We start from the raw sequence: 26809 nt of genomic DNA, 5'->3' as shown, positions 1-26809 counted from the left end.
CTCAACTATCATATTGCGTTCAGCTATTAATAATTCTAGCTTTCTTTCGCTTTGAATTTTTGTTGCTTTTTGATTTTATTTTTCTCTAAATACTCGCCGTACGTGGCGCTTTACTGATTCGCCTGAATGCTCATGGGTTGAATGACATTAACAATGGCGGCGGATACGATCACTTCGCTCGCATAGAGAGAAAAGTAGGCTTTCCGTAAGTTTACAAGCGCGGCTGGGCACATCGTGTACCTAGGCGAGGTGGGTGTGCTCAAAAACGAAGATCAATGCAAAATTTGGATTCAAAATCGGCTGTTTTGGCGGAGAAACTGCCCGCCGTATTTCTGAGGAGCCACCAGCGGTTTTTCCTATATCAGTCTGCGGGGCTGTGGTGGCAGGCCGTTTAACGCCGGTAACACACAGCCAGGCCCTGCCATGCAGAGCTAGGCATTCACTGCACCGGCATGCGTTGGTTGCACGTAAAAGCAACTCAACTTTCCAAGATCAAACGGTCAGTATCTTGTGAAAACAGCGACATAGCAATGAAAATTGTTTTAGTCTGTGCTTTTAATCAAATGAAAATGCACGTGGCCTTGGTTTTCAATTTCAACGGCCTCGGTCCGATGTTTTCTCTCGTCTGATCATCGTCGTAAAGCACGTGCCTCTTTACGGCAACAACTCAGTGTTACCCATCAAGCGATTGATTTTTGCGTAGGTCAGCCGGGCGAAAAATTATCTCTGGCTCGCGAGAATGTCGTCTGATATACATTTCCGTGCCATGTCGGCCCCGTAAGTATGTGTTGCGTTTTTACCGTACATGTAGGCATTTGTAATCTGTGTACTGTAATTCCCCGGACTGCCTTGCTTTTATTTGTATTATGGTGTTTACTGCTATCAGCCCTAACTATAGGTACGTGCTTGAATATTAAAATCCAAAGCGCTCTTTCATTCTGCACCTATCTTTGTCACACATTCTCTTGTTTCTTCCGTTGCTCTGGTCTCTGGAACTTCGCTTTTGCTTGCAAATGCTTTCTAGTTTCTTTTTAGATTTTCGTCTATGATTTTCCATGTTTTTCTGTCGAATTTTCGCCCACCAAATTTGACCTCGCTAGGTAGGAAGAAGCACCTTATAGTACGAAAGTTTTCCTCCCTTTCACTTGTAGAAATAACAAGAAATCGAAACAACTTTGGCGTGATCAATCAGCAATTGGGATTTTAAAATTGGTTGTATGCGTTTTTTTGTCGTTTACTCTGTTCTGTTGTAGAAAATGCCCGAGTTTTCGACGATGCAATTGTAACCTCCACAAATGTAATAATCTCCATAAATGTAACATCAACCATAATTGTAATAAAATGCACCCATCAATGTAATATCACCCATAAATGTAACAAAAATCAACTATAAATGTAATAAAAACACCAACCACAATTGTAATAAATGATAACCATAAATGTAATAAAAAAATCACCCATAAATGTAATACTTGTCAACCAAAAATGTAATAATTAAATCTGTTTTGTCTTTGCAATCGAGGAATTAGCCCTTAAGCTTAAGTATTTATCTTTGTAATAAGGAAAGCAACTCTACACATTATTCATATCTTAATTGTTTGCGTTTAGTGTGTTTTGTATATTTGAAAGTGTATTTTACGTATCCCTATTTTGTGTACAAAACTGATTGGCCATGGCGAGACACAGCTGTAATCTGGACGTCAGTGCAGTCTGTACTCCAGAGTGGAGGAGACTGTATAACACCACGATCCTTTAGCGTCGTTTTTTCGAAATTTACCATACTTTCTTAATCAGTTGCCTCAAATTTATCTTCAGTGGATAAATTGTATGGAATAATCGATAGATTTTCTGTATTCCTATGTTGTCCAACTTTATGTTTGTTCCTTCACTGGGGATGCTAGGATGTCTAATTTTGTTCGACTGTGTTCAAGGTAGTGTTCGTATTGTTTTTACTATATTTAAATATGGATACATGTTCTCGTCAACATGTTTTGTGTCGTAAGTTTCTGTTATAAGGTTGTATATTTCTGTTATTTGTTCTGAGTCATGTGTCATAAACTTTGTGTGGTATCACTGGTTGACGAGTTATTTTGACGCTTCCTTATTATGTAATTATCAGTGTCTAGAACTGCTGTTCCACTTCCATTATCTAATGTTTAGATCGGTACCTCGCAGTTTTCTGATAGTGTTCTCAAAGTATTCTACTGTGTGTTTCGGAAAGGAAACCTAGTTTCAGGAAAGTATGCAATAACATTACACTAGTCTTATTAACGTTATTATTTACTCAGGGCACTGATAAACAAATGATCACATATGCAAGTTCAAGTTTATTACATTATGGTTGTGTTTTATTACATTTATGGTTAATTTGTTTATTACATTTGTGGTTGCAGGTTGTTACATTAATGGCTGACTGTTTTATTACATTTGTGGTTGATTTTATTACAACTGTGGTTGATATTACATTTGTGGAGATTATTACATTTGTGGCGGTTACAGCATTTGTCGTTAAAAATTAAGATGGCGGCCACCATACATCAGCCATGCATTTTTTGAACAACGAAAATTGCCAATCAACCCGTAAAATTCCCCGTGAATGTTGACTTGCGAGGTGTATACCGCGAACGTTGGTTTTTTCGGTCACGAAGTTTTTTCCTCCCTTCCATGTTTGAATCTAATCAAACTCGGCATATTTAACCCCTTGACTACCTATGGCGCCATATTGAATTACCATATACCTTGAGTGCCGGAAATATCCGGCACAGTTAAATAGGCGTATTTGCTTCGTTTTTGTCGCTAAAAATCCCGTAATTTTGGCGTCGGCACGCAGGGCGACTAAGATTGATTTATTCCGACCTGGCCTGAATGTGATAATGCCCCCGTACGTCCGACTATGGCCAAAGTCCGGCAGCAAATGTCGTGACCCATGACCTCGACCCTGAAAGGTCAGGCTGATCACAGAAGCGTTGCGCTGATTGTTTACAGTTTTCAGAAGTACGGACGATCGCGAAGATGTTTATGGTTTGTTTTTTTTAATAAAATGAAATGTTTATTTATTGAAAACAAATGATTTATATGTAAAAGTGTTCTATTAACAGCAATATTCGTGAATGAAACTAGAGGAAATACAATTTTTTACTGTAAGCCAGTGAAATTTTATAGTAGCCATATTATCAATATGAATGGTCACATGACTGGTCATGTGTTAAGTCATGTGATATGTTGTTCCCTAAAATGTATTTTTAAATATTGTGATTTATTTTTTGATAAATCATAATCATTTTAGAAGCATGTTTCTGCAAGGAAGACATAAAGCAGGTCTTTACAAATATAAAATGTGTTGATTTTCAAATGCAGAATCATGTCAGATGCTGATGTTTGTGGTTCATTTACTCTGCCTTTTGTGAGAAAAATCTTAAATAGGTACATCTATAAATAAAGTAAAGGGTAGTTATTATTACATATATGTAAAGACAATGCCATGAAAATTGCAACTGTATTCAAATTTGCGTCATTTTATGGATTCAAAACACGTCCTGATGCTTCAAATATTCATATTCTTTGCCAACTCTGGTCACATGATGTGTCATGTGATTAGTCACGTGACCTGGAAATACAAAACTTATGTATGAAAATGTGGGAAATTTCATGCTGATTCAGAAAATATATGGTTTATTGGTATTTACTTAATTTTCACTCTAAGCAGTGTTCATTAAATGACCACACCCAAGATTTTATCAATATTTACATAAGGGGCCTGGTATATAGGAATACATTGGCCTTGGTAGTCAAGGGGTTAAATCATTGAACGAATTAAATTTACGATATTTTATGAATGGTGAGACACTTATTTTGATGTTGTTTCTTCCAAAACGATGATTTTTGGGATAGTGATTTTGTTTGTGTCTTTGTTTATCCGTTTTAAGACTAAGGGGTACAGTCGCGTACAGTGGTCTAGCGGCGATTCCTTGCAAGCTCAATCTGTTTTGGAGGCCAAAAGAGTACGCAACAGCTTTGAAAAGAAATTTTTATGTATAAAAATGTGAAAGAACCATGAGGCTCCCACCTCAATATTGAAACATTTGTGTTACAATATCGACAAGTTAATGCATAATAAATGAGACGTGAGACAAGGCGTGGGATAAAAAGTGTGTGGGGGAGTGGACTACGCAAGCAGGTGTCATAGTGGATGACCCCATGATGCAATTCGCCTGTTTGAATTACATCATGACGTGGGACACGTGGTACCCGAGCATAGCCTGCAACCAGCGGAGACTTACGAGCAGGTGTCATAGATGGTATCCCCATGACAGGAGTCGCAGATTTGACTGGCCATTCCATAGGCGAAGACATCGTGGTACCTGTGTAGAGTCTGTATATGCCGTGGTTACAACCCCCAAATTGAGATACGATGCATTGTGTGTGGAAGAAAAAGGCAAAATCAGCATGTTGCCGTCTTGCGGTTGCATTGCCCGCACCAGTGGAAAAGGCGCAAGGTAAAATGACGAAGACCGGTACCGGCCACACGGACAGAGAACATAGAAGTGAGACTGGGCGCGATGATATGTGTCTCAGTATATTCAATGTCATTAAGCATAGGCAAAGCGAACTACATCTCAAGAACGTTAAGACATGTCAAATGAAAAAATGTACATACAGTGAAAAAAACAGATATTGCATTTAATTGTTGCAGTCTCAAAATCAAGTTCGAGGCAAATGTCCGAGAGTAGCCAGAGATTAAAAGAGATCAGAAACTGGACAGAAAGTGTTCCTATCTAGTGCAATGTGTTGCTATGACGACAAATGCTAGGCTAAACCGGCATACTGGTTCGTCTTATGTCCAGCTAAGAGTGATGGCACAGATTGGATGAGAGTTTTTGGCGTTTTGATATACACTTGGTAGGAATCACTTCTCCATCTTCCAAGGGTCTATCAGCCAGTCCGGTAGGTTAACATCGGCTGTGGTCGTAGCGGCTCCACTTCTGAAGCTATGAGTTGTGTATTGGTGTGCATTTGGTATTTTGGCATAATCCAACAGGTCATGCACACTTTGTCCTAAGGCTTGTCTTGTGAGGAACCGCCCATCCGCGAACCGAAACACAGGCATGTGGTCGATGATCGGGCATATGGTGCTGTAGGTTTTAAACGCTTCTACAGCACAGATATCCGAACCTGATGGAGCTATGGTGACAGAGCAGCCACGACGGAAAGGGTCTGTCTTGGATACTTTGATGTTTATTTCCAGGTCTCTGCGTATGTTGACGTCTGATCCGAGCAGAGTGCGATCGGGGTCAAATTTAAGCAATGAAAGGGAGGTGAACTCACTCACACGTAAAAAGGCGAAGAAGGCAAGTGTGTAAGCAGCCCAGAGCATGTGTTTGTCCGGTTCGGTATACCCTTACAAAACGGAACTGCCTATTAGCCAGTCCACATTTCTGTGTGGAACAGTTTGAATGGTTATTTGAGGAAAAATAGGCAGTTTGCACTAATGTTTGCACTAAAGAAATGCTACATGGGTCACATGCACCGGTTACCAGTTAATTGTTGTCAGACTTTAATATTTAGTGGATACAGAAGCAGTGGTTTGCAGTTTTAAAGTGACAGTATATAGCTGTAAGATTTTTATTTTGTTAATTTTTGTGTTGTGTATTAACTTCACTTACTTTATTATTCACAAATTTAAGTTGAATTAGCTCGTTCATATTATCAATACAACCAACATACACTTTGGGTGCATGTGATTATAAAAGTTCACTGTTATTGTTTTCAATTGAAGTTTAGTCCAGACTAAAATGTGATTACAAACAATATAACAATGCTGACTGTACATAATACAGGTTCTGAACACTGGACATTTGAACATGCTTTAGAAAATAGAATAACAAAAGCAATACTGGCTAACATGAATTTGAAAAGAGAGAAAAAACTGTAGTCAATATAAGAACAAACTTTCTGCCAAAATTATGAAGTTACAGACTATCCCTTGAATATGGTTAGAATTGGTTTAATTCATCTCCATTAAAAAAAAGGGACCAGGGATTTTCAGTATAAACCAATGAATATGACAAGATGGAAGTCACTGCAAACATCTGCGAGCAGCCTCTAAATAAAATCAGCACAGATCAATTTAAACATCGTTTATTTTTATTTTCAAAATGTGAAATAATTAACACATGTTCACCGCTAAATATCCAATATGATCGGAACCTGCATTCTATTGAAAGGTACTCACATTTTCAGACGTAATATGGTTGGACCTGTCATTAAATATTTCTCATACGGTCCACGTTTTTGTGTACGTCCGTGAGCAACTGGCTATGCAGTCATGTACGTCATATCATGTCACAACGACGAACACACTTGCGATGGTTCTGCATCTGCCATTGTAAAACTTTCGCGACTACAACTTACATAAAACTTAATGGAGACGCAGTACGGGTACTGTTTTATTCCCCAACCGTACAAAAATCGAGCCGGATGGACTAACGGTTCTGACGATATACGGTACGATGTCGTGGTTTACAATGGAGTGGCCGGGACGCAACAGGGTACGACCGGAAGGGTCCCGCAAATGAGTATGCTGGAATTTAACAAGGCAGATCAGTATTGCAACAGTGTTCACTTAGTGTGTCTGACTTCCGTAATTTAACTGATCTCTTCATATTAAGTCATTTTTTGTTTATCATAAATATCTAAAAGAACAGTTTATGCGTACATGAAATGTCAAAATTTTGCGACGATCACGACCCTTGACCTTTTGACTTATCGGATATCACATTGCATCTCTCAAATGAGACTGCGCAGAGTTTTTTGAAGTAACGGCTACCAGTTCAGACTTTCAACTGAATCTTACGAATTATGGCTGATTTCTCGGTCATTTCTACCCCCAGCGACGATACATTTTTAGTCAAAACAGCACGTGATTTATGTCTAAGGGGTAATGTTTCAGTAGGCATGAAGGTAAAGTGTATTTCCCCCGCGACAGTGTTGGACCGTGGTTGGATGCAGTGACCAAGACAGCAAGTCGCCGGTTGACGATAATTTTCCATTCATCTGGTAAGTATTTGAAATGCATATTTATAAAATACTCTTATTTAGCTCAAGAGGTAGGAATTTTGATTTTGAATACCTTTTACCTCAAGGAGGTAACACCAACACGTAGCGCCACGTATCGAATACATTGCTATAGTATGTGTGACTTCAGACTATGGACAAAATGGTGGTGCATTGACTTCACTGTGCACTTGCTGGCGATCGTGAAGATGTGAGCCTCACCCATACTCGAAGTCAATCAGATAATGAGTTGTGCCTGTTTTTATTCACATTGCAAAATTGGTTCAATAAGCATTTTCAGATGAATTTCTCGCTCGCTTTCAATTTTCGGGGGTATGCAAAAAATTAGGCAAAATGAAAATATTAAAAAAACTAACAAAACTAGATCGTAGGATGAACATGGCTTTGTAAACTTATGATTGTTTGTACCACTAGGTCTTACTTGCAATTTTCTACTTCTTTTATACATGGTTACTGTTAAAATCCATTTTTAATATGATATTGCCAGGTATGAAGCCTTGTATTGAAAGACAAAAAATATTCAGAAATTTGATGTGTTTTAATTTTCAAAGGACAGCAGCTGTAATTTTTAATGAGTTCAATAACTTGTTTGCTACATGTATTACAGACAGTAACATACTTTCTTGTATTGATTCAAATTATGATGTAATGATGTAATGATGTGACGAGTCTGTAATGAGTACATAAATTAATCGGACTAGTAGCTGTGGCAACTAGTCAAGTCAATACAACGTACACAAGCCCAATACATTTCTGGATATGTTACACTAGATATGTTACACACATGTAATAAATTCTTCTATGTGTTTACGTAACAAATCACACTCATGTTCTAAAACTATATTGTAAATTTGTTGTCTTAATAAATGTTGCTAAGTTCATTCTCTTCTTTCTCTTTCATTTCAGTGTGCATGTCAGCCAAGGCCCAAGAGAAATTCGGCAAATATAATCATGACTTACCTAAAGAAGTCTTCAATGTCAAATTTCAAAACAAAATAGGACATGAAAGACGAGACTTGGCCAGAGCTAAATGAACTCTTTTAAAAACTTATCTTGGACTAAATCACTTTTCACTTTGTCTGTAGAATTCGTTGAAGCCAAAAATTTATTAAATTTGTCATCAGACTTGAAGATATATTTTGTGCTTTTTATTTTGAATGTTTGGAAAGGTGAGTCTGCTTGTGCTTGCTGTGTTCAGGTGAGTCTGAGTTGCTTTTAACTCTGTTTGGCCAGTGTTAGTTTTTGGCCAAATATGGTTAAATTACATCTCCAACCAATTATATCATATGCTGCACTGAAAGAGCCTGTGTGAAAGTACTTGATTTCACTGGAATTTGATTTCACTTATTGATGTTTGCTTACATCTTAGCTGGCAAACATGCAAATGAAACAGTGTCTACCAAATTCATCACAGCAACATCAGTTAAAGTAAAATCCAGTGTCAAATAAGTACTTTTCATGATGCTCTTTTTCTGTCAGGATGACCCTGTCATTCAAAATAACCATTCGTTCACATACATGTGAATGGATTCAAAATAACCATTCGTTCACATACATGTGAGTGGATTCAAAACAGCCATTCGTTCACATGTATAACCATTCGACCACTCGTTGCCAGGTGGGTCATGAATAGGATTGCCACCTGTGTAGTGAGTGGCATGGACTGCAGTCCATGTGTATGACAGAAGTTAATGTAGCGGAGGTATGCTGAGTGGTAAGTCAGTCTAGTACTCGGCGCGATGCTGTTGTTGATGTAATTGTGTGCACGTGCGATTAGATCATTGGTACTCACTGATTGAGTAATCGAGGGTGTGTAGGTCTGGTGGGTTGGTTGCTTGGGAGTCTGCCGACGGCACCAGCTTGCGGAACTTGGGGATCTGTTGGCGAGATAAACAGTCAGCAATGTCATTGTTAACACCCTCAATATGTACAATCATGACGTGGAAGTTACGTGAGGCTGCTGTGAAGAATATTCGTCGAATTAAATTCATGATGCGTGGGCAGGCTGATGAACCTTTTTTCCATATTTGGACTACAGACATGTTGTCGCAGTGGAATAAGACACGTTGTGTGGCCCAAAGATGCCCCCAAATTAGACATGAAAGCAGTATTGGTAGCAGCTCCATCCAGGCTATTGAGTAGTTGTTCTCGGTGATTTGATTTGGCCAAGGGGCAGAGATCCAGTGTCCCTTATAGAAGATACCATAACCGTGCTTGGCTGATGCATCTGTGTATAATTCCATGTCCGGTGACGAAATCCAACTGGATTGCAGCATGGAAGCAGACCCATTCCATGTTGGTAGGAAGTCACACCACCACTGTACGTCTAGCTTGAATTCTTCGGATAGGTGAATTGTGCTGTTGAGATTTTTGGTGGTGGTGCTCAGGTCTATCATACGTCTTAAGAAAATTCTTCCGGCTGGGACACATTTGCAGGCGAAGCTAAGGGTGCCAATGAATGAGAGCAGTTCGCGCTTTGTGCATGAAGCTCGGGTAAGCCAGGTTGGTAATGAAGACAGTAGTTCTTGAAGCTTGTCATTTGGGAGACGAATGACCATTCATTAGAGTCAAGCTCCACACCTAAGAAAGTTAGTATAGTGCATGGCCCTTCAATTTTGTCGTCTGCAACTGGTACCCCTAGGTTATCACATGTAGAGAGCATAGTGTTCATGTTATCGTGACATAGACTGGTGCTGGGTGGTCCACCTGTGAAGTAGTCGTCTAGATAGTGAACTAAGTCATCTGACTGGATCTTGTTAGCAACGATCCAGTGTATAGCATCTGCAATTTGGTTGAAAAGGTATGGTGCTGACCGCAGACCAAAAGGTAATACGCGATCGAAGAAGTAAAACCCCTCCCAGTAGTAACCAAGGAGATGCCAATCTTCTTTGCGTACTGGACAGAGTCTGAAAGCGTGCTTGATGTCGATTTTTGCCATCAAGGACCCTGGGCCATGCTTAGTGACGATTGCTATGGCGTCATCGACGCAGACGTAAGATAATGAGTGTTCGTCTTTGGATATGTTAGAGTTAACACTGTCTGCTGATGGCTGTGACAAGTCCATTATGATTCTGTGTTCACCATTTTTCTTTGGCCGGACTCCCAAGGAGTTGATGACGAAGTCTTTGAAGGGAGAGGTTCTGAAAGGACCAACGGTATGACCGAAGTTCACCTCTTTGATAATTGCGTCGGTGATGACGTTAGGGTTGGTTATAGCTGATTTGGCATTCTTGGTCCGTCTCTGGGGTAGCGTTTTCCGTTGAATCCTATGTTGGCACCATGTGATATGTTGAAGAGTACCTCTGTTACGAATAGCTTGTTGGGGTGGTGGTGTAATTCATGTGCGAAAACGTCAAGCATGAGAGGTGTTTCTGGGTGCACGGATAGGACCTTATCTATTGGTATTACCATGTTGACGAAAGGGCTGAGGTGCATGGGTATGCTGGCTGGTCTTCGTTAGATGAGCTACGAAAAGGCTGTTGGCTAGCATAGGCTTTGCGGTGAAAAGTGGCTGGGTGTTGGCTAGAGTTGCAAGTGCTGCAGCAGTGGATTCTGTTATTACGGCATGGGTTACTGCAGTGGCCTCGATTGAAGTCACGGCAGATCTGGTTGTTGTTGTTGTTGCTGATGGATTTGCTGTACCAGACATATGGATTCTTTGGTTGGCTGTTGCATTCCTGACGGGTGTGGCCTTTCTTCCGGCAGTCAGGGCAAGTTGGAATTAGGAGATGGAGGTTCTGTTGGAAATGTTCATGATCTAACTGTGGGTTGGGAATGCTCCAACTGCGTAAGCTAGGGTATCTCGCATGGTCGAGACGAAATTCTTTATCGTACGACATCCAAGCTTCAGCTTTGTAGGAGGCGGCCCTACGTGCTATATGTCTCTGGTAGTTAAACAAATGCATGGCTTCGTGGGGAAAATAATAGGCACGGTATGCAGCAAAAGTAGACCAACAGTCTAGCCAAGTCTCGAAGTCCTTGATTTCTTTTTTCTTTGCCTGTGATGTAAATACTGCTATTGATGGATTGTCTAGGTCAAAGGAAACGTGTGTTCTTGTTGATTGGGTGATGTTTGGCCGTAAGGAGTCAGGGTGTAAGTCAGATAAATCGACGAACTTACCCTGGTTGGCCAAGTTGTTCAAAGCTTGTTGATCGACGAATGGAAGGTAGAGGTTTGCTGGCGGTATCGTTGCCGGAACTGCTGCTTGTTGGAATGATGGTACGTTTGGATGCGTCGTTAGGTATGGACCGGAAGCTGAAGCGCCCCCTGCGGTGACCGGTAAGTGCGGCATGGTAAAAGTTGAGTTGTTTACATTGGGCCAAGATGGCTGCGCTTGTTAACCAAGTGATGTGGAGGTTTCGGAGAACGTCGCACTCAGAAAGTCTGGATGAACGGACGGCAACGTGATAGGTGTTGGATTAACATCTCGTTCGTTGCTGGGTCTTGAAGTGTTGCCTGGTTGAGATGTAGCGTGGCCGATGATGGAAACGTCTGGGTTTGGCGATTTGTTGCTGGAGTCGGGTATTCTACCGGCGATTGAACGGTTCAGTTCTAACAACTCGCGACGGCTAATTGTGACTACGTCTTGGTCTTTTTTGTCGCTTTGGGCTGCAGATCCTAAGCTTGCTTGGCTTTCTCCGGGAGGAGCTGCATCGGCATAACGAGCAGGTTTACAGCTTACCCTGGTAGAATTGCGTTAACCTCTACCTCTGCCTGGCATGTTGCTGGATATCGATGATACAGCTGGAATCAGGACGGTGTGGTGAAGGTCTTGTTAGGAAGGCGTACGGCGGCGAAACGTAATACGGCGACGAATACGAAGCGGAGCTCTAAAGAAAGCAGTGCTGCTGAAAGCGTCCACAGAGCTAGAATGAGAGCTTAGCAGGAAAGGAGCCCAAAAAAGGCATGCTTAAATGCCAAAGGTCAAGGAGATGAGAAAGTCAGGGGTCAAGGAACAAAGCGAAAGGGGGGTGAACAAAGGCAACGTAGGGCAAACGTAGATGGATGTGTACAGAGGGTTGCGTAATAGTCTCATTTTCTTTGCATTAACACAGATTATAAACTATGGTCCATAATCCTGCTATTTATTCAGTAAAATCGCTGTACTGAATAGCGCAGTGCATTCTGGTCATTTTGGTTAAAATTAGCATATTTTTCATGCAAATTCACGTACTTGTCACCTTTAAGGAGTCAGAGATTCACAGAGTTTTTGTAATTGATAAGTTTACCCGTAAAGCGCATCGGAACAAAGAAACAGGAGCTGTTTCCAGACCGGTGGGTGGAGGGATGGTGATTGCAGCAAAATACTTGAGGGAGACTTTTTCCACAAATACACAACCTTGATTTGACCTGTAAACATGTAAATTACTTAACAAAATCAGTCACCATGTGTGTGTGTGTGTGTGTGTGTGTGTGTGTGTGTGTGTGTGTGTGTGTGTGTGTGATGCAATTAGCTATAGCCAATGAGAATTCAATGTCATCGGTGTGCCTGAAACCAGGATTACAAAAATGAGAACTTGAGATACATCATGTGGCCAAATTTCAAACAATGAAACACAGCCTTTCAGGCATCGTTTTTGCATGTTTTAAGTTATAAATAAAAATTAACCCATGGCGAGACAGCAAGCGAGCCATACTCAGGATATTTGCACTGGGACTTAATTTCTGGTATAATCTGGCATCTGTCCCTGCACTTGCTAGATGTACAAGGAGGGACAGCCATACAATACACCACAATTAAGCCCTTTGCGCACTTGCACAGTCATGGGGTTCTGCCAAGGTATGCAATAAATTGAGATCTAAACTTTAAGAAAATATCATCTCTCTAGTTTTAAAGGGACAAAGTCGACCATTTTTCATGACTTTTGTTTGGTACGAGATACTATTTATATTGTTTGACATGTTGAAAGATACTGAATGAATTGGTGACCATGTATATATTCGACCCCGGTTTTAGACACAATAAGTGAAACCATTGTGAAAATGACCATTAATTTATTTTCGCGATGGTTTCACTTATCGTGTCTAGAACTACGGTCGAATATATGCATGGTCACTCATTCATTTAGAATCTTTCAACATGTCAAACAAAATAAGTAGTATCTCATCAAACAAAATATATGAAAAATGGCCGACTTTGCTAACTCTGCATGCCAATAATTGTGCATCCCTGTTCTCAGTTATGTGGTCTTGTGAAGAAGAACAAGTAACATAAAGCTACTCACCTGATTTGAAATTCCATGATTACTAAACCTGTGAAAGGAAGGGTGAACATATTATATTATATCATGCTACTATGCGCCATTCTGATTGGACGAGAACTCATTCCACCGATGCTAAAATACTGTTTTAGCACTGATAGCGGTGGTAAAATGGGCCCCTAAACCAGTATTTTCGAAAATTGCCTAGTCAGTGCATTTAAACGTATGTGTCTAAAGCATAGACCCTTGCCTTGAGGAAAACCAAACAGTCCGCTTTGTTTAAAAGACTGAAGACCGAATTTTGATACACAGATAAAGTGTAGGCCTATAACTCACCTCCTGGTGAAAATAAGTAAGGATCCATGATGAAAGACATCTCTGAAGCAGCACATTTGGGTGTGATGTACACAAATTATAATGCAGCATTATTTGAGTGACAGCACACCTTGCACTTTGCTAGATATTGCGGGAGTCGAGATGCGTTGATTATCATTACAAATGTAAATGCAGAAACAAACATTTCATCTTTGAGAGATTGCATTGTTGTCCGTTGCCATTCTCAGTACAATAATGATATGCCTTAATACAGCTGAAACATTTTGAAATTTACTCTACTTTTAAACCGTGATTTATCATTAAAAATTTAAATACAGAAACAATTTTTCATCTTTTAGAGATTGCCTTATTTTCTGCGTTATTTTCTGTCTCATAGCCATCCTATGAAATGCCTAAATACAGCTGAAACATTTTGAAATTTATTTTACCTTGATTGCATTGTAGTAAAAGAAGAAGAGCTGAAAAATTTATATTGTTGCTTGAACTTTTAATTCTGACTGAGGTGAGTGGCCATATCAGAGTAAGTCTGCTTACCTCAGAGCTGGGAACATCACTATATATGTGTGGAAGAGCAGCGCTATTACTAGCTCCATTGTAGTTATGTGGAATGCCGCTATCACTACCATCAGTGCCATCACTCAGGGTTGTGACAGGCTGAAGATAATCATCAGCATCCATCAGTAATTCTGACTCCTCATCAGGAACTAAATTGCGGTAATATTCTTCCTTTGATGGACTGGGCAATGGTTCTTCACATTCACTCTGTTGGAAAGTGATGTAAAGCTTTCTTAGATTTTCTTCTACTTTATTTTCATTGGTAGCCATTGGCACCCTGTATGGATGTATTTCTCCTGCATGATGCAGGGCTTTCATTAAGTTTTTTATCAACAGGCTGAAAATATTTATCAGACTGAAGGTCGCTGCAGCTGAGACCGGAGGTCATCGGCGGGGGGGGGGGGGGGGGGGGGGAGAGCTCGAGAGGGGGGATGTGTCCCCCTCTCGAAGAGGATTCAAGGGAAAATTTTGAGATTTTAAGGCTTTTTTACAGTTATTTTGTGGCTTTCCAGATGCTTTTAGGAACTTAATTTATTCAGCATTTTACCATGTGTGATAGCTATTTTTTTGTAAAATCATTAAAACACAAACAGTGAAACAAAAATCTAAGGACAGCAAGTTGCAAAAAGCGACTGAGGAAGAGACCGCACACTGGTTTCGAAACGTAGCGTCAAATCATAGCTGCAAACAATAGAACGCCCACTCTAGGACGCACGCATCCACCAGGGGACCGTGCTCCCCATAAAAACTACACTGTGGTTTTGATGGAAACCTATCTTCATACAACTTATTGACAGAGCTTTTAGCATGAAAGCGGACGCTGTTAGTGATAATTGAATGATCATTATATTATCTTCGAGTTATGGGTTTCAAATGTTTGAATGTCAATATAAAATATTTAAAAATCCAAACAAAATAATTTGAAAAGGCCATATTTCTCATCAAATTGTGATTTTTTCCATTTCACATATTGGGAGGGGCTGATGTTAAGCGAAGTGCAATATCTGAACAATAATTTATGTGAAAATAAACAAAATTGTTGGATTGAAAATCTAAATAATTCTGCAAAATATGGATAAGGTGTGGTTATTACATTTAAATTTGCAACAGCTTTAACTGTTGTTTTGGAAGGCCTGGGAAATAAATTCTTATGCGCATTTTCAGCCGAAAAATAGCAAAAACTTTCATTATTATTAAATATGGTTCTCATGTATATAAAACAAGTGCAGCATTGCAATAAAGGAAATGAAAGTAAATATATCGGGTTGGGCAACGCCACGGGAGATTCATAATTTCTGTCATTCGAACTGGATAAAGTGGGTGTATTTCAAATCCTAGCTGGCTCGACCACCCTTAACTCGCACCTTTTCCAATCTGCCCAGAAAAAACTCGCCCGATTCTGACTCGCCTGTTAACAACACGCCCAATACTAACTCACTTGATACCAACTCGCCCGAAATCAATTTGTAATTTTTCATGAGTATCTCGTCTGTACAAATCATCGACTTTAAATAAAGTCCTGCTAGTTAAAAGGAGGGATTCATGACGCAAGATACTTGAAATCGGCAAAAACACGTGCAGGACCTTGGCTAACGCAATGCCATTGCTCAGGGGATACCCCGTTACCGCGTATGACAGCTTTCGCTACTGCCTGCTATATGTTGAATTTGTGACGTATTTGAACTTATTTGTAATTTTCACATGGTAGAACATTGTTTTCTTCATTCAAGTGGAAGAAGAGCAGTTTATTTGTCTGAAATGTGGTGAATATTGGTGAAAAAAGTCTCGCTTGTCAATAGCCAATTTCAGGCTCCAAATTTTTAACAATCGCCTGTCAGTGGACACTCCGTACATTTTACAACACAAGGTACGTAGAATCTATAACACCAGATATATTATTATACTACATACCAGTACACATCTCAAACAACGGGCGAGTTGGTATCGGGCGAGTTGGTTCTGGGCCAATTGGAAAAGGTGCGAGTTGACTGTATTCCATCAACATCAAAAGCCAGACACACAAAAACAAACTTAAACACAGAGAAAGACACAAATAGTATAGGTGATGTGTGGAGCCGCTTTCCCTTTAGTACATTTAATAACAATAATATAAATCGACGAGTGAGAATTATGTTGTGTGATCAGTATAGTCTACAACAACTCCTGAGCAAAATTTGTTTAACCAAACTTAGAGTCGAGACGCTGAAGCCACGCTTGAAAGTGGAGACTGTACAGTCACAGTCACCATGAGTAAGGCATGAAACAAATTAGAAACGGGAAAAAGTCCAACTTTTTCAACCTCATATTGAACATTACAAATATGAGTATTTTACGACTCATTCGACTCACTATTCAAGATATAATATCGTTCAGCAAGTTAGCTTTACCCTTCAAGTTGGTGATTGATCGCTTAATCTCTCGGTGCTCAATCGCCGGAAATGACCACCTATGTTCTCAACCATATACTAGCCTCATGGCATTATACGGTTTCATTCAGTTGACTTCGTAAATCCGAGATTGCAGCTACGTAAACGTCTGTATTCCATCATGGCATAAATTCTTGACTTTTAACTATTAAAAATTACCTCTTTTCTTTCCTCCCGACCCCATAAAAAAAGTCGTCGCCAGCTGCTTGAAATGGCCAGGTCGCTTCGCAGATGCAATCATGAATAAGGTAGTACACAATAGACGAATCACAGGATCCAAAATTTGACGACAGTTGACATAAACCAATGGGGATGACGCGACGCATCAATGTTAATCAACTTGATTGGACAATTAGATCATAAATATCTGACTCTGAGCTGAATGAAGCTTTCGTATGCAGAAGTAAATTAGCGAGGCAAGTTCCCGTTATAAAGATTTGCGCTTAATTGAAGCGTAAATCACATTTTCACATGTAACTTTCTATAATTCTGTGTAAAACTCGATCATAAAGGGTAAAATAAAGGATCAGTGTTTGTTTTCAAACGGCATTCCCCGATTGTCAGGCGGCGAAAAATCGCCGCCTGACGGCTGTTAATGAAAACCCTGATGATGTCACATGTCACCAGGGGTCTGGGTTCAAGGGTTGAAAACCTTATGCAAATGACTGAAGACTTCAGCAAATGATCTCATTTGACTTATTCAAGGGACAAAGCAACCATTCTTCATGAATTTTGTAATTTTGTTTGATGTAAGATACTTCTTACATTGTTTGACATGTTGAAAGATACTGAATGAATTGGTGACCATGCATATATTTGACCCTGGTTTTAGACATGATACATGAAACCACTGTCAAAATGAATTAATGGTCATGATCAATAATTCATTTTTGAGATGGTTTCATTTAATTTGTCTGAAACCAGGGTCAAATATATGCATGGTCACCAATTCATTCAGTATTGTTCAACATGTCAAACAATATAAGAAGCATTTGGCATCAAACAAAATTCATGAAAAATGGCCTACTTTGCCCTTTTAACCCTTTGAGCACCAAAGTCAATTTTTAGTTCCCATGGACGAAGTCCGGGGGGACTTATAGATTGGGTCATGTCCATCCATCCGTGCGTCTGTCCGTGCGTGCGTGCGTGCGTCCGTTCATGCAGATATCTCAAACATGCGTTGGTCAATTTCTTTCAAACTTTGCACAAGGATAGTACTAGTACCCTACCCATACAGATGCACGTCGATTTGTTTCACAATGTGATCAAATTTGGCCGTGTTAGAGGACTTTTTAAGTTACACCTCCATAGACTCCCATGTATAAGGCAGTTCTCCATAGACTTCCATGTATAAGGCAGTTCTCCATAGACTCCTATGTATAAGGCAGTTCTCCATAGACTCCCATGTATAAGTCAGTTCTCCATAGACTCCCATGTATAAGGCCAAGAAAAATAAAAATTTAGTTTCTCATCGTATTCATATTGCAAAAAGGATGCAGTGACACAGTTTTTAGTCCCCACGGATGACGTCCAGGGGGCTTATAGATTGGGTCATGTCCGTCCTTTCATCCATCCGTGAGTCCATCTGTTCATGCAGATATCTCAGACATTTTGACAAAATGTCACGTGACCTCTGTGACTTTTGACCTCAGATATACATATTTGTCCATAACTCAGTAACCACAAGTGCTACACCCTTCATATATGGTATGATGGGACACCTTATGACGCCACATATTGTACCACATTAATTATGCACATATCTAATTTTGAGCGAGCCAATAGAGCCAGAGGTCTGATTTTTGGTATATGGGGATATTTCTTAGCAATAAAATTTTTTTGACAAAATGTCACGTGACCTCAATGACCTTTGACCTCAGACAGGGTTTTACATCACTTTTTACTTTTGAGAGTCCCTGGGACCCCTGGTGTAAGAAAATGCGAGTCCTACATCAAAATATGGGGGTCCCAATTTATTTCACAAGAATATTATTGTTTATCCATGCCATGGTCTTCACTGTGTTCAATTAGTATTAAAACATGGCAAATGGTTGCACATTTCTTAAAATAACTCTTACATGAAAATGCTAGTTCATACTGAGGGCCCTCATTGATCAATTCAAAGAACACTATCCATGATTGAAATTATCTCATAATTTTAATGACAAGTTCACAACGTTGTGAAATTTGAACAAGTATTCAAATTTGGCAAATTGACAAGAAGGTAAGTAATTCCATACTCTGAAATGGCATACACCTAGCAAGTCCAGTAGGTTTGAGTTCACACTCTGCCAGCAGCTAGCTCCTTCGGCAATAACCTAGCAGTGTTCATGAAGTCAAAATCATCTATGATGGGGCCAACCAGTTTGATGAACATTAGTCTATTAAGCCTTTGAGGATTGAGTCTATTTCGTGCCCTCTGTTTGATGGCATTTTGTACTGAAAAGCCCCTTTCACATGGGGCAGAGGACACTGGTATGACAAGAGCAATTTTAGCTAGGATGGCAAAATCAGGATACTCCTCTGTAAAATCAGTTAGCAACAGCTTGATATACATATCAAAATTCAGTGCGTCCCTATGAGATCTTGTGAAGTGTTTGTAAACAGAAAGTGTGCCCTAGCTCTATCAGCATCAATACCTGGTGTATTGTTATAATGAATCAACAGTTGATCAAGCTGGTTGACCCCATAGTCAGGTAGGTTGGCCACATTTTCAGGATATCTGTGTGGGTTGAGAATCACATCAAAACATTCCAGAATATTCATCTCATCATCTGGAAATCTGCTATCTAAATTATGCAGCAGTTTGTTGATATAATTTGCTCGTACACTACAGAACCTCTGTCTGAGTGGCTAATTGTCGGTGATTTGAATGTTTTTGTATGTGTTTTTCTGACCATTGCCAGGAACATCACCCAAATCATTAAAGACTTCTCCGACAGTGTGTGAATCATTAGTCATTGTATTCAATGTGTCCCTAGTAGACTGAACACTTTTTTGATATGTGATAGGTTGACAATCTTTCTGAAATGTAAGGCTCAAAATTCCAATCACAGTAAGGACATCAATCAATAAGGCAGTGAATAGCAGAAACAATGAATTGGAGACAAATTTCAACAGGCCATCAGCCTTTCCCCTTTTTTGTCACTTGCAAGTGCCAAGGCAATTGGCTCAAAACTGATGAAAATCATCTTGACAGCTGATTCAACCGACAACCAACGAACAGATGTAGGCCTCAGTAATTTGTTTTGCCTTCCCATTCAACAGAGTTTGAATTTCTCTAAGTTTGTCATATCTCACACTAGAGTCATTGAAGTATTTATACAATGAATGGATTATATTATGATATTCTTTGCAATATTCAATATCTCTGCCTGCTTGAGAAGCAGCAAGATTCAATCGATGTGCAACACAATGCACTTGAACAAGGTTGGGATTTCTGGCTTTTAATTTTGCACCCAACCCGTTCAAACGACCGGTCATTACGGCCGCCCCGTCTGTTCCTAGTCCGTATATTTTGTGTACGGCAGCGTCACAGATTTCTTTCCTAATCAAAAATTCAATCAAGGCGGTTTCGACCCCTGCAGCAGTGGCATCTGTAATTTGCTGGTTACCGAGGAAAGAAACATTCGCCTCGCCATTCTGAATATATCGAACATATATAGCAAGTTTCTTATGAACGGTAATGTCACAAGTCTCATCCAACATTATACCGATGAAGTCACTTGCATGTATACTATCAATCAGGGACTTCTCGATCACACGTTGAATACACTCTTCAAACTCCATAACTATCTGAGGACGTTTGTAATATTCAATGTCTAAGCCGTTCAGATTCTGTAGATGCATGATGTCAGTGAATACATCGCACGGAAGGTCACGTTTAGCGATCAGGTAAACAGTACGTAATTGTGCAGCGTACGCCTCGAGTTCGTTACTCTTACCCTGCAACTGCCGGTCCTCTGCATATTTGCAAGCAGTAGTAAATTGCGACCTGAAGCTTAGGATTTTAACACTTGTGAGATGACTTTTCGAGTCCTGATGACGAGTGAGAGTTGAATGTTGAAAATTAGAACAACCTTCCGTGAACGGGCATGTGACATTCGCTTTCAAACATACATCGCATTCCATGACGTTTCGCTCTTCAGAATATCGAAGCCATTTAAACCTATCGAGCCAACTTCTGTTGAATGTTCGTAATTTTGCTGACTTGGCCGGGGGACCTTATGTATCAGTATCGCATGGCGTAGCTGCTGTTTCGGCCTCGACCAAACCTGCATCGTGCTGGTTGCTTCTGCCGCCGAAAAACTTTCGCAGATCGGCCTGTTTTGGGTGTTTGACACGACCCGCCATGATGCATAAACATGTGTTAATTGACGCAAACAAGAAATCGACCAATTAAGAATCAGTTTACATTTTGAAAGTCACTTTTTACGGTAATAAAATTTGTTTCCGCGAGTACCATTGGTCATCAAACAGTGGAGGCCAATGCACTACGGAGCATTCCATTAAAGTATGGGGTCGGTAAGGTTTACTGGGATGTGTTTTACGTGTTCAGCAGCTTCGCGAGATATACACCATGTACACTAGCAACAGATATTTCTGCGTCCGAAGGGACGCGTAGTTTAGATTTTGGGGGTCTTGCGTCCGGTTTTATGCGTAAAGGACGCAGAAATGCGCGTCATGTAAAACCCTGTCAGATATACATATTTGTCCATAACTTAGTAATTACAAGTGTTACATCCTTCATATTTGGTATGATGGGAGACCTTATGACGCCACATACTGTACCTCATTAATTATGAGCATATCTAATTCTGAGCAAGCCAATAGAGCTGGATGTCTGATTTTTGGTATATAGGGATAATGATAGGATAGAAATTTTTTGACAAAATGTCATGTGACCTCGATGACCTTTTACCTAAAATATATGTTTATGTCAATAAATAAGTAACCACAAGTGCTATGTCCTTTATATTTAGTAGGATGGGAGACCTTATGACAACACATGCTTTACCTCATTAATTATGCACATATCTAATTCTGGGCAAGCGAATAGAGCTAGAGGTCTGATTTTTGGTATATAGGGATTAATTAGCAATACAGTTTTTTTTTTCAAAATGTGATCTCGATGACCTTTGACCTTGATTATACATATATATGCATAACTCAGTAACCACAAATTCTATACCCTTCAATTTTGATAGGATATTAGACCTTAAGATGTCACATCTTGTACCTCATTTATTATGCTTATATGTATTTCTTGGCTGGCCAATACAGCTAGAGGTCTGATCTTTTTTCCCGATTTAGAACCATAACTTAGACATGCCTCATGTGTTTCAAATTGGGAACAATGACATAGACCTATGTGCCCATAGATCTCAACATATACACTCCAGTGATACTTCTTAATGACCACATTTCCCTGTCCCATCAAGACTAAAACTCCTATTACAAGTGGGGACTATGTCATTGTCAATGACTTGTTGTTGCATATATCAAAATACAACAGTCAAATTTTTTCTAAATTTTCCAAAGATATTGATAAAAATTTGAAGCCCATAAAGTGTGATGTTCATTTGGTCCAAAATTGTCAAAAAAATTACACAAAATAGGTAAAATGTTGCACACTATAATTTTGGTGGGAGAAAAAAGGAGTAATGCAATTATATATGCTCAGCTGGAATCTGACCTGCATAACATTTGGAAGCTTGCGCATATTTATAGAACTGCAGCTTCAGACCTCAACGCGTCATGATGCTGAACAGATCTACAGCTTGAGGTTAATTTTGATTATTTAGTCTGGCGAAGCTCAATGAACTCACAAATGAAGAGTTTGTACAAGCAGCTACAGCAATGAAACAACAACATAAGTTTTTAAATTTCTTTTCGAGCATTTTTGAAGTAAATTTCTTATAAGATGGATGTTTAGTCAATGCGTCGCATTACCATATTGTATGGAATCAACTGTACACACATGTGCCTTCTGACACATTCTCGAGTATGGGTAATAACTAAATAATGATCGAATCACAAAGAAATGGTTAACTGATACTGACATAAGTTCTAAATAAAGAGATCAAGCAATTAAATTTTAGCAGAGTTCTCATCCATTGCTTCCTTGACTCATAAATCTCTCTCGGAAGATAGAATTTATGCGTGAACATTTATTTTCGTATTAGCCGTGAGCAGCCGTAGCCCATAACTGGCTTTCAAGCAATTCTGATTAGATCAAAGTATCTAAAAGAAATTACACAACCTTACCTCTAGCATCAAGAAGCGTTGTGGATCCTGTGCCATTTTGCTGAAATTTTGAACTAACTCTTTAAAAGTGGGTCTGCTTTCTTCATGCAACATCCAACCTACCAATGGTATTACAGAAAAAAAACCTATGAAATAACATTCCTATAGAATGGCTATCAGTTCAGGTAGAAACAAGAAGTTACTGGATTTTGATTCAGTTTTTTTCCACAAACAGTCAGCAAATTTCAAATCAGTTTGGTGAAAAGTTCTTCATGACAGTAATTAAAAAAATAAGAAAAGTTTTGAAACAAATATGAAAAATTGAAGACAGTACTATGAAAGATTACATTTCCATAACTTTAGCTGAGGTAACTGCATATTGAAAATCAGAGCAATCTTACGGGTAGTTTCTGAGTTCTAGAGTTTCACCACTTTCACATTTTTTCGACCTCCTTTAAGTGTGACATTGGTACCATACCTTCATGTGAAAGTAATGACTCTGTTAAGAATGATACAGAGGTACGCTTAAACTGGTCCAAGGTTAGTACTAATCAACGCAATGAGTATTATGTGAATTCAGATAGGCTTCTTTCTGAAGTTGATATTCAAACGGAAGCATTATGTTGTAAAGATATTCATTGTAATAATTCCAATCATGTTGATTGTATCTTGAAGTTTTATGACAATATTATTGATAGTTTATATGTTGCTGGCACTAAAATTACACCACCCACCAAAAGTACGAATTCTAATATTCCAGGGTGGAATGACAATGTGAGACAGATTCATTCTATTGCACATGATTCGTTTAAGCTCTGGCGTGATTCTGGTAAACCCAGGACAGGTCCATTGTATGACCTTAAACGACGCACACATGCGCAGTTTAAGTATGCTCTGCGTCTGTGTCGCCGTAATGAGGAACAGATGAAAGCCGATGCTATGGCGAAAAATCTGTCTTCTAGCAATTATGACAAATTTTGGAAGTCTGTTAACAATACTAAAAATTTGAGTAGGCCAAATAATGTTAATGGATGTACAGGTGATGCAAATATTGTTGAAATGTGGCGTAACCATTATCATGATATTTATAATTCTGTAAACAATAATACGGATCAGGAATCTGTTTTAGATGCTATGAACAGTTGTTCACTGCAAGACAATTTCACTGTATTACCAGGTGACATAAGTGATGCAATTAGTAGGCTACAGACTGGAAAAACGTCTGGTTCAGATTATCTTGCCGCTGAGCACTTTATATTTGCCAGTCAGAAAGTTTCTGTTTTGCTAAGTATGTGCTTAACAGCTATGCTTGTCCATGTAGTTTGCCCTAGACGACTTTCTAACACTATCCTTGTTCCAATTATCAAAGACAAAAATAGTGATATTACAGATAAAAACAATTATCGTCCTGTTGCACTTTCCACTATTGCTTCTAAAATAATTGAACTTGTTTTATTGCGTCACATTGATTCTTATCTGGGAACGACTGATAACCAATTTGGTTTTAAGTCAGGACATTCCACTGATATGTGCGTCTTTATTTTGAAGGAAATTATCAATTATTATAGACAACATGGTAGTAATGTATTTATACATTTATGGACGCCTCTAAGGCTTTTGACAGAGTGAACCATTGGACGCTTTTCAAGAAATTAATTCAACGTAAAATTCCCATTTACCTTGTCAGATTTCTTGTCAAATGGTATCGAACTCAAATTATTATTATTCGTGGGGTACATGTTTATCTGAGGGTTTTACTGTCACTAACGGTGTAAAGCAAGGTGGTATTTTATCACCAAAGCTCTTAATATCTATATTGATAATTGAGTGTTCTCTTATCAAACTTGAATACTGGCTGTAATATTGGTGGCATTTTTGTTAATCACTTAATGTACGCGGATGATATCTGCTTGATTAGTCCTTCTGTCAAAGGTACACAAAAGTTAATAGATCTCTGTACTCATTATAGTGATATTCATGCCATCATTTTCAACAGTAAAAAGACTAACTGTATGTGCGTGTTTGCGAATCACAGTAAGATTCGGCGCATTCCATGTGTGTATCTGAACGGGGTTAAATTAACCTTTGTTGTTAAGAAAAAACATCTAGGGTTCGTGTTAACTGACCATTTCAGAGATGATGATGACATTGAGCGGCAGACGAGATATTTTTACGTAGTAGCGAATATGCTAATGAGAAAATTCCACATGTGTACTTTTCATGTTAAATGCATTCTATTTAAAGCGCATTGTTATCAGTTGTATGGTGGACCAATATTGAATAGCTATTATGCAAATGTCTTGAGAAAATTGAAAGTTGCTCACAATAATGCTGCACGACTGTTATTGGGTTATGAGAAACGGAGCAGCGCGAGTCTAATGTTTGTATCTAACAGAATAAGCAACTTTGATGCTCTTCATCGTCGTAAACCACGCCCTCTTCGGCGAGTCTTATCACCCAACGCCGAAAAGGCCGTGGTATCACTGGCCACGTTTAGCGTTCACGCATTGCTGCAAGGCTCTATGATAGTCGAGGAAAAACCTACGAGCCAATCAGATTGCCCGTTACAGAGCTGATCTTGGTGCTTACCACCACACAGCGTTCACTGTCGACGAAGAGCGCGCAATGTGTAAATGTTTAATGTTTTTGGACTCAACCGCTCTATTCACACCAAAAAGACGCCATTGATAATTATTTTACAAGGAAAAGATGGGTTTCTTTGCACAAGGACCAGCGGTGGCAATTCTGTATGCTACCAGGCATGGCAGGCCGTCCGGCCCATCATGTTTCACGGGCGTTATATCGAAGGGTATCGCATAACTGGAGCAGCTGGCCCCACGCCTCGCTATGCACAGTGTCCGACCCAGACGTAGAACAACACCGCTGTGTAAAACCCGTTGGTCAAAACTATTAATCATAAATTTACTTTACCACAAGTTATGTATAAACGTTTATGTATCGATCTCTTCATTAAGGTTCACACTGAAAGCTTTCTTATCGTGCTGTGGGTATACAAGGAGCTAGAAACGTATGAATAGAATGGTATATTGGGCCCTTTCATTCGAGCTGGTGCTCCGCGATACAAATCACAAATGTACGCTAGGCTCCCGATCGTCTCAACACTGCCGAAATCACAGATCTCGGGAAATTGCGTAGTTGTTCAAGTCCGATTATGTTTCATTAATTCATCACAAAAGTTGCGCTTACAACGGAATCAAACCAAGAGAGGTTTAGTTTGTTCCATGGGTTTGCAGTTCAGCGGGGTACGAACATGTATAAGCTTATGTGTACACTCGCTCAGTGTGACCTGCAGGTGACAATTTTCGGACAGGGTATAGTGAATTTCGCCCAAAGCCGTTTCACAAATAACGAGCAGTACGAAATCTTATTACCATACCCTTCGAAACTTTATTGTGTTTATCCTAAAACTGTTAACAGGACGGAAGTGGTATTTGGGGGGGTCAAAGTTGCCAAATTGTTGACTCCATAGTGAGTGCGTAGTAATCGGACGTCGTATTTGGAATGTGATTATAGGGGCTAAATATTGATATTTTGAAACTTCAAACCCTCGATTTTCAATTTCGATGTGTTGAGAAAACTGTTTGTAAAAATTTTGTGATAAATTAGTTACGTTCAACCCATGGACGACGCAACTATATTTCGACGTGTATGGTGCTTACATCGGATATAGGCTGTCTCTGTGTGTTGCTTTAGATCGTACGGTGTGTTAACTTCGCGAAGTTTTATAGCGCCCGAAATAGCTTCTACCAAAAAAAACTAACTATTCAAAACGGGACAGCAGCGTCACCTGACTTAATATGCGGTATCATGACTTGTAAAACGCTATCGATACGGAACAAAGTGAGTACAACGAACAGCATGTCTTTGAATGTCCGAACCGAAATCGTCCGAAAATAGTCACACTGAGTGTACGGGGACGACCTTGCACTAGTTGGACCGGGTAGGGTTCG

General features: G+C 39.5%; 2 protein-coding genes across 2 annotated transcripts in view; both read right to left on the bottom strand.

Annotated features, from left to right (window-relative positions):
• Positions 1-26809, bottom strand: part of LOC139143239 (epidermal growth factor receptor-like) — a 167603-nt gene that overhangs the window by 1970 nt on the left and 138824 nt on the right. Inside the window, exons 19-21 of the mRNA XM_070713384.1 lie at positions 22860-22957; positions 14146-14373; positions 13300-13327 (exon numbers count right to left, since the gene is read on the bottom strand). Of these exons, the coding sequence (XP_070569485.1) occupies positions 13322-13327; positions 14146-14373; positions 22860-22957 (332 nt within the window). The 3' untranslated portion in view covers positions 13300-13321. The remainder of the gene's footprint in view (positions 1-13299; positions 13328-14145; positions 14374-22859; positions 22958-26809) is intronic.
• On the bottom strand, positions 8853-9470 carry LOC139143568 (uncharacterized). Its single transcript, XM_070713999.1, has one exon. It carries the CDS (start codon positions 9468-9470, stop codon positions 8853-8855), a length of 618 nt encoding a protein of 205 aa, XP_070570100.1.

Source organism: Ptychodera flava, chromosome 11 (genome assembly GCF_041260155.1).
Source record: "Ptychodera flava strain L36383 chromosome 11, AS_Pfla_20210202, whole genome shotgun sequence".
Taxonomy (NCBI): domain Eukaryota; kingdom Metazoa; phylum Hemichordata; class Enteropneusta; family Ptychoderidae; genus Ptychodera; species Ptychodera flava.
This window is presented reverse-complemented; position numbering and strand designations above follow the sequence as displayed.